We start from the raw sequence: 9,305 nt of genomic DNA on the forward strand, positions 1-9,305 counted from the left end.
TCAAACCCTATCACTGATTCAAGAACTTCATGTTCAGAGCAGGAAGAAGATGAACTGGAGAAACTGAATGGTGTCGAGTCTTGCCGCCAGCAAGACCCAATAACGTTGGGTCCTGCTAGCTATGAACATAGACTCATTGCATTGTGGACCACACTGTAGACATAGATTGTTTGCATTGTAACGACATTGTAGTACTAGAGGTGTTGTCTTTTGTGTTTTTTAGTCAAAAAGTAATGTTGGATCTAGCTTGACAAGACCAAATAGCGTTGTCTAACAGGACCCAATAGCACTGGATCTGGCTGCCCAGCCAAACCCAACAACTTTTGAACTTCTTAACCGCCAGACCGAATGCTATTGAATCCGTCTTTGCAGTCAGATCTAAGACTATTCATAACATTTGATCTGACATTACCGTTAGACCAGAGCACTTAATATATTATCTATATTTTTTATATTTTTTTTACATTTAAAAATAAATTGTTATTAACCCTCGATCCAATATGCTATTATAAATAATGGTGTGAGCATAAATAATGGTGTGAGAGAGAAGACTCCGTTTAAAAGTAGTTCTAAAATTTCAAGGCCTATGAATGTCCAAAAGGCACATTTTACTTTCCTTGACGAGAGAAATTGACGAATGGTTAGCATAATCCATTACTCCACTTGAAAAGAAATCACAGTTACAAGATTCAATTTCTCGAATTTCGCGAATTTATAGGAATTTTCTTTCAATTTGTTTTAAGACATCGAGGTCTAATGGTCTCTCTCCCTCTGTCACAGCAAAAGGCCTTCCGATTCCAAGGCAGAGAAACAGTCAACCCTCCTCCAGCTTCCAGAAATATGAATACCGAGGGCAACCATGGGAGGAGCGTCTCGACTTCAAAACAATCTCAGATTTAACCAGAAAGCACAAAAGAGAACATCAGTAAAAAATTATTATCAATAGTATACAATAATAGAGCCCTATACCAGGTAAACTACAAACGGCCATCATTACCTACTTCAGGAGCTAGATCTCTAGTTCATACACACATTTGACCTCCTCCTATACGAGAAAGCTCCCCTCTCCCCCCACCCAAAATGAAAGGGGAAGAAAAGGAGGAGCTGCAATGACATTCGCATCATAGTGTCACTAGAGTATGACTCTCGTGTACTCAAAAACCATTTTTTATTCCACTACGCAAAACCCATTTCTAGATCAGCGGTTAACAAGCCAACCTGGCTTGAACAAAGGATCTCGCTTGAAGTCACGACCTGTGACAGAAGTGGACTCTCCAAGACGACGGAAACACTGCAAACATTGCATTTTGATTATAGGTTATATTCAGCCCCCGTTGAGTTTTTGTTACCAAAAAAAAAATGACAACAATGACCAACCTTGTAACAGACAACAGTGTCATCAGGGTACATTGCAAACAGTTTAGTTCCTAGACGGGCATGACAAGAATCACAGACACTCTCATCATTTATCTGAACGTGTCGTGATCTTTCCTCCAATCTTGCAAGTTTTGCATCAACATCTAGAGCACGGGACAGATTATGCACAATCTGGAAAAGTTACGAAAAGTTTAGACCAGCATAGGCAATGGAATATGAGACCAATTGCAAAAATAATTGTTTTATTTTTTTCTTAGACATGTTCTAAAGAAGAGTTCGGTATGAGCATTAGGTGATTTCAGATGGGAATAGTTCAACAAAGCTAAAAGATCCAATAATGCAAGGATGAGAGTAAAATAGGCCTTAAAGGTCATGTTGGGAAAAGCTATTAGCATAGGTCTTTCAGATAACTTCAAGAAAAAACCTTACTTGTCCTTGGCGATGATGGTGAAGTCGAGCCCTCAACATTCTTAGTATCGTATCTGAGGCAAGTTGGAGGGGCATGTCCGGGGACAATGTCTGCAACACAAAATCATCTCTCAACAAGAGGCAAAAATGATTCAAGAGCTTAACAATCCACCCAAGAATTCCAGCGAAGGAAACAGGTACCAACAATCAATGTTAGAGCATCTCTCTATACGAGTGAATAAGAACAGAAGATCCTCGAGTGTATTAATTATGATTATATTGCAGAGTCAATAGGTCATTAGTTAACACAGGCTTGGAGACCAAGACAAGTTAGAGAGAGCCAACCCAACCAGCAGCAACTATATCACTAAAAGAACAAATTGCGATCACTTTCATTATTTTGCACGAATATGTATCCAGACTAGAAATCATCCATAATCACATTCAATGGTAGCTGGACCTCATGTACCCCTTTAAGATGATGGCCTTCCCAATGTGGAACACTCTAATAGAATTCTTACACATGGAGGCAAATAACAGAAATATAAGAAAATGAGAACATCTTAAGTATTATGTTGCCCTTTTCTCCCTGCTAGAGTTGCAGAATATTGAGAAAGTTTAAACTTTATTTCTTAAACTCAAAAAGCAAGCCATTAAGTAAAAGTTGTACTAGCATGCATGTGCTGAGGCAGAAAGGAACAAGAATAGGTGGATTTTCTACCTCTAGAACTTGCAAAGGATCCAATGATTCTCCATGATTATGCAGAAGTCTAACAGCAGCATTAAACATGGGCTCTTTACCATTTTGTGGATCCAAATACATATCAAGTAACCTGAAGATATCACGTCACAGAGTGAAAAACCAAGTAGTAAGAAAATTCATGTGCATTAGTTCAGAAAAGAAGGGAAATAAACAAAAAGGGATAAACAATAAGAAACTAACTGCATATAGGCATCTGGTCTGCCAATCTCTGCACAATATTGTTCAGCAGCTTCACTATCCTCCAGCTTCCTGAGAGAGCATTTGTTACTTGAAATATACACCATTTACAATCAACCAAGCAATGAAAAGACAGAGATGTGCAACACAACAGCCCCTTGAATTCATTTAAAATATACACCATTGACAATCAACCAAGAAGTAAAAGAAAGAGAGGGAAGTGCAACACAACAGCCTCTTGAATTCGAATTTGTAATTTGTGGCTGATTGCCAACAAAAACCACGAGAACCATGATAGCTATTATGCACTTTTCTTGTACAAGAATATTTGATTAGTGAAGAAAGTATATAATATAACCACTATTAGTGAACCAAAAAATGAGGTTTTCTCAAAGCCAATGCATGTATGTCACCCTCTGATCCTTCCCGACCAAATAAATTAACATTTGAATAAGCTGGCAAACAGTTCCTGCCATCAGAAGTGAAAAGCTGATTTTGAGGCTTACAAGGCCAAAATTTGTAGCACCAAAGTCTCTTGCCCTAATTTTCTGTATAGAATAGCCTGCCAAATAAAATCAGTAACTGATTAGCATGATTTGATCAATTTGATATATAAAAGCATTGATGCCATTCATGGTTTCCCTATTGGCAGAAAGATACAAATGACACAAATACAGATTAAAAAGGGGGCCTTCAATAATGATCAAACAAGTAGAATAAAAAACAGTGGGAGAAAGGAGATCCAAAGACCTTTTCCAGCCATAGCTCTGATTCCTCAATCAAGTCAAGAACCTCTTCCGGATCATACAAGTCTGATGACTGTAAAAATATCTGCAACCTTTCTCGTACAGGACTTTGAAAGATTGAGTTTCTTCCAAAATCAGAAATTTTTGTTTCCTCTAGCCTTCCATCATCAGGGTCCTGGGAGGTACTTTCCACCTCAAAGGTTTCAACTGTTGACTTTGCAAGTGAGAGTGCATACAGTGTGTGGAATTGTGCGTCACAGGAGTCTTGATCTTCGATCAACCACTGGAGATACCTGCAGTCCAAAGGCAGTTGCAGGTCATATGACCCATAGGAAACCAATCATTTACATAGAGCTGTCATGTATGGAACAAGTGGTGAGCATACCTTTGGAAAATTTCAACCTTTTTTGGATCAATGGCAGCAATAACTTCATCTACAATGAATGAATTGAAAGGGCAGACTCGCTTTAGGAAATATAAAAGATAGTAAACCCACTAACTTTCTCAGCAGAAGAATACTTATCAGCTTCATATCAAGTTAAATGGCATAACATAAAGCACACTATCCATGCCATTGCAAATTCACAAGATATTAAGCCTGTTCATTTTCCTATATATCCGACTCCTTGCAAGACAGGCAATACATCACATACTAACTGGACTGCAAGACCTACCTATTATATCAATGGGACTTGGAAACTTGCAAAAATTCAATAAATTTTCAAAGCTTAGAGAACATTCAGAATGGTAGTAAATTCACCAATGAGATGCCATGGAGTAAAATAGGTGAAATTCTTAATTAGCAAGTAGTAAAGATTCAAAACTCATAATTAGCATATTCTCTGAAAACCAAGGCCTACCTGGTGAAAGCTGATTTACTCTTTTCTCTGATGTCAAAACTTGAACTGCGAGTACTGGGTTAACATCTGCAATCTAATAGGATTTCACCAAATTGTGAATTAGCTATGAGCTTCAAAATTCTGTAAAAATAAAAGAAGACCAAATTCAAATGCTACATACCCAACCAAGATGTTGCAAAACCAAATCCTGATCAGACAGCTCCGCAAGAATTTTCGATGCCTCAGTTGCTGCGATCTCTCTGCCTGAGATAATATTTGTATTGCCATCCGGTAATTCATGCTCCATAGCAGGATCTTTCCATAGACCAGAAGAATAATTTCTTGCCAAAATACGCCATATGGCAAGAGCCTTTGAGCTCATCCCTTTACTTGCATATAAGAAGGCGAGCGTCCGTAAATGCCCAGATTCATCTAACAGAGTTTCTAACTCCTCCTGCACCGCCCATGGAAGTTGCACAGTCATCCTTCAAGCAAGCTCCTGACAACAGCCCCTCTGTTTTGCAAGTCATTGGAATGCTAAGATTCCACAGACTACTATTGACTTGGCCTCCAAACTATTTAATTTTGACCTCTAGCTACCAATTGTAGAATTTCAAACCCAAAGCAACTGAATGGTTTGACTGTTGCCATCATTAGATGGCTCCTTTTACAAGTTCTGTATAGTTCCAAAATATCTTTGGTGAAACACACACCTAGTGCAACGTTTTGAAATCAACAAACATTGATAAACCAAGATATAAGACTGTCTGTTTTGAGAGACAAATTACACCTGACTTCATCTAAGAAGTAAACAGTCCAAGGAAAGATGCAAATGCCATTTTCTTCACTTTACATTTTGTTAAAGAGATCAACATTGAATTTGCATTGAAAGACATACCAGTTAATTTGGAACTGAAGCTTATTTGAGTTGAAATAAGGAGATCAACATAAAGCTTTTTGTTAAAAAAATTAATATTGATTCAAAAAATATTTTTCTCCCTTAACTGCACATCATAAGAGTGACCACTAGCCTTAAAAGCCAAGTGGCAACTCTCTTCATTGATTTAGAATTTGGTTTATGCACACGGCAGTGACTGATTCATCTGGTCCATCTGATCATCTCAAAACTCCATTACCAGGAAAAAAGTAAAACCTTCATAGGAAAAAATTATTTAATCAACTCCAGTAAAGAGAAAGTGACACATACCACAAGACAGCTGTTTCCAGAAGATGCAAGCTTTTCCATATCATTGACACGGTTTAGGGCTCTATAGAGGTACAATAGAAGTGTGTCAACTCCCTCTCTTACTGAAGAAGTCAATTCTTTTTCACGAGAAACCTCAAGATATCTTTAGAATCAATAGGAGAGAACAGAAACTGTAAGTTACAAGCTAATGACAGAATGGAAAAGATATAACATGCAACAGCTCAAAGCAAAGTCGTAGCCACCTGCTCATATTTTTTATTGCCAACTCAAGTAAATCAGCTCTAGTTGGTGGATTCAAGAGAAAATTTTCATTGACTGTAGTATCCACACCTGCTTTTTTAAGGAAAATAGCTCTTTGGATAGCCATCAACCCATCATCAACAACATCTTCAAGAGGAGCAGGGGGGGGGTGCAAACCCCAATATCGGTTCCTAGGAATCTGAAAGGATAAGTTCAACACTATGATGACAAAAATGCAGAGCACTTCAATATAAGCTTAATGTACTCTACTCCAACAAAAACACGATAAAACAGGGCATAAACACATAATATACAGAGTTTTAGAAACTATTGCTCATCCATTTAACTGCACAATCAAGTGGTAGCATTTTTTATCCCATTCCATCTTTCAACCAATGCCAAACACATTCAATACAGGTCACCACCCTGACCAGGTATACTCAATCACCAACTAACCAACAAGTGTATAACTACACAGATGCAAACAAACAATCGCCCCTTTTCAAGATCACACTTTCAATCCTTTTTTTCATTTAGAATACTAATTCTTCTGTTATATAGATTGTGTGTATGTGGTTCCTTAATTCAAATTCATTGAACTACAGAAGGAGGCATGGTTACCAAGAATACACATGTTACAATCGATATTCTTTTTTTGCTAGTGGCAACTCACATAAACAAGGGTGGAAAGGAATAAGAAGAAAGTCAGGATTTTGGCATCTGTAATATGCATAGTATGCAAAAAGAAATGAAGAAATATCAAATGACAGATAAATGATCAATCCTTTAGAATATTGGGGCCAGTGAAGTTTATGGAATTAAAGGGAAGCAGATGTTCCATCCCTTATCAAATCAAAATTACTGACGAGGGAATGGGTCTGGAAAAATGAGACAGTAAGCACATACCAGCAGCGACCAGCGATTTGGATCTCGCATTATAAATGGAAACACTTCAGAAGGTTGCATTGTCTCGGATTGTAGAAAGTGATTAACAGCTTCCTCAAAATGCAAGTCAAAAAGCAGCAGGAACCCCACTTGAGCATGAACAAAGGATAGCATTTCATTAGACATTTCACCATTGCTCTCAAGCTCCTCCACCATGGAGATTGCTTCCTTAAAATTTTTCTTTCTCAGTAAATCTTTGATTTGTTCTTCAGTAGGTACTCTCCGGTAGCAAATAACCTGGCAATAATCAAGATGAAGCAGAAAAACTATCAAATATCTTCTTAAATAAACCTGCATCCAGAAGCATATGGGTTGTTCCTAACCAGGACACAAAATCTTAAACTAGTATTTTGTGCCACTAATTCCATAAATCTCTTAATGATCAGATTGAAATCTAAACAACTTGCATTTTAAAAATGTACTAGGTATGCAAGAACAACAAAGTTTAAAAGAAAAGAAAGCCTCGGAGTTACTTTTGAAGATACTTTCTGAGTTTCTGGCTCAAGGTCCAAATGATCAGATAAATATTTCACTCGGAAACTCAGCTTAACACAGCACAGTGACTAACTGTTCACAATTTAGCTTGTATAATTAACAGTAAACCACCCAGAGACCCAAGGAGCACCATGCATAAAACTAATATTCATGCCTAAAGATCAATAAAGGTGCAGTGAAATAATATAATCTAAGAGGTAACCATTTCTCACACCTTGGTGGGCGTTGCAACAGCAACAAGTGTCCCATTCCCACTTTCCTCGTCTGCAACAATACATGGCCCAACTCCTTCACTGCCAAAACTAACAGTCTGTACAAGGCTACCTGATTTCTTATGATACAACTCCATCTTCCCGTCCCTCACTACCACTACATAAGAAGCCAACTCCCCAACAGAATCTGGACCCTTACGAAATACCAAACTTCCTCCAACTGGCTGCCCATGGGCATCAACAACAATCCCAACATTATCCACCAACAACAACACCTTCTTTTCTTTCCGCAACAACTTAAGCAATGGCAAACTAGACCCGTCAGGCATTGTAAAAATCACCCCACTTTGGCCTGTAACACACGAAAACAAACTATACCCATTAACCGTGCCAACAATTATGGAATCATTGATCCACACTATTGTCTTAACCCCATCAATACACTGCATTTCTTTCAAAACCGTAAAATCAACCTCCTTGTCATTCTTACCAACTCTAAGCTCTATTAAAATCATTTTTGTCCCAATCACAGCAGCAAAAACATAATCACCCTCACTTTTTTGCCCAAAATCTTTACCTTTAACCCCATTAGCTCTAACCCCGCCTCCTAATCTGCTCAAAATTCGAGAACTTGCACTTGAACCCTCCAAACTACTATCACTGAATAAATCACTACACTCCAATTCACTACTCTTAATTCTCTTAGTGATGAAAGAAACCCCTTTCAAAAACCCCAGTTTCTTAACGGGTTGAACCAAACCCGAATCCGTCAAAAACAAAAAACCATCACAGAGAACAACAACCTTTCCAATCTCATCAAGCAAGAGAACCGTGTCTAACGGCGAGTCACCAAAAGAAACTGATTTTAACAACGAAACGTCTCGAAACGAAACATCAAAATCCAGTGTCGATTTCGGGTCTTTGGTGGGGGTTTTGTCATTTGGGTTTTCTGGGTATGTGGAAAGCAGGAGAAGGGAACCAGATGAAGTGCCTAGGTAAATGAAACATTGAGAATTCGTTGAGAATGGTGAAATTGCAATGGATTTTATGGAAGTGTGAGAGTGAATGGTGAGGTCGAAGGTGAATGATGGTTCAAGGACTATTCGGGTGGTGGTGGGATCGGCCATAGCAGACACGGAAATTGAGGGGATGATCTGTTTCGAATTTTATAGAATTGGAGTTTAGATGAGTTTGCCTGCTGCAGAGCATCGAGACTCGAGAGTGATTTGTACCTTTCTTCTTGTGTTCAGACTTCAGATAGCATTGGTAGCTTGCATTTGGTCTTGGAAGTTACTCCCACCGTACGAAAACTATTTTTCATTCCAAGAAAAAAGTCAACTATTTGAAAGGGCGTTTGTTTTTGTTTTTTATTTTAATTTTCGGAATTTTTTATTTTAAATTGAATTTCTTATATAATTTAAACTTATTTTAATGTATTGTTATAAAAAATTTAAAAATAAAAAATATATATTATTTTAATATATTTTTTAATAAAAAACAATTTAAAAAATAATCACTACCACTATTTAAAATACTACCTTAATTTTAATATTGTGTTTTAAATTATAACTTGCTTTAATTCTTTCCCTTCATTTTTTTTTTCTTTTCTCACTAGTATAAAGTATTTAAAAACAGATAACTTGATATATAATTATTCGTATTTTTTAAAATTTTTGCATTAAAAGTGGAATGTGATAATATATTTGAGATAGAGAAAATATAATTTTTTTTATATAAAAGAAAAGTAATAATTGAAAATAGTTATATGATGTTTGATGGGGAAAGATGGGATTAAAACCCTTCATCCTTGTAGAATTTATCAACACTCACATTCTAATTCCATCGATTTCAAAGCCAAAGTTCCTTTGAATTTATCAATCTTTCGAACCGGGAGGG

The 9,305-nt window shown here is 37.2% G+C and overlaps 1 protein-coding gene across 3 annotated transcripts; it reads right to left on the reverse strand.

The window, feature by feature from the left end:
- Positions 1–630: 630 nt before the first annotated feature.
- LOC18094463 (vacuolar sorting protein 3) lies at positions 631–8,712 on the reverse strand. 3 transcript variants are annotated; one of them, XR_002977592.2, is made up of 15 exons: positions 7,412–8,712; positions 6,664–6,939; positions 5,760–5,956; positions 5,518–5,659; positions 4,492–4,764; positions 4,332–4,404; positions 3,857–3,905; positions 3,476–3,764; positions 3,232–3,287; positions 2,729–2,797; positions 2,507–2,618; positions 1,807–1,896; positions 1,378–1,548; positions 998–1,291; positions 631–877 (listed from the first exon to the last, which is right to left on the reverse strand). XR_002977592.2 is itself a non-coding variant. In XM_006368742.3 (14 exons), exons 1-14 carry the CDS (start codon positions 8,534–8,536, stop codon positions 1,199–1,201), a joined length of 3,015 nt encoding a protein of 1,004 aa, XP_006368804.1. In that variant the 5' UTR covers positions 8,537–8,712; the 3' UTR covers positions 896–1,198. The 3 variants fall into 3 exon arrangements, 1 of the variants encoding a protein (XP_006368804.1); XR_002977593.2 differs by having other exon boundaries at positions 631–889; XM_006368742.3 differs by lacking the exon at positions 631–877 and having other exon boundaries at positions 896–1,291.
- Positions 8,713–9,305: the final 593 nt, after the last annotated feature.

Source organism: Populus trichocarpa, chromosome 1 (genome assembly GCF_000002775.5).
Source record: "Populus trichocarpa isolate Nisqually-1 chromosome 1, P.trichocarpa_v4.1, whole genome shotgun sequence".
Taxonomy (NCBI): domain Eukaryota; kingdom Viridiplantae; phylum Streptophyta; class Magnoliopsida; order Malpighiales; family Salicaceae; genus Populus; species Populus trichocarpa.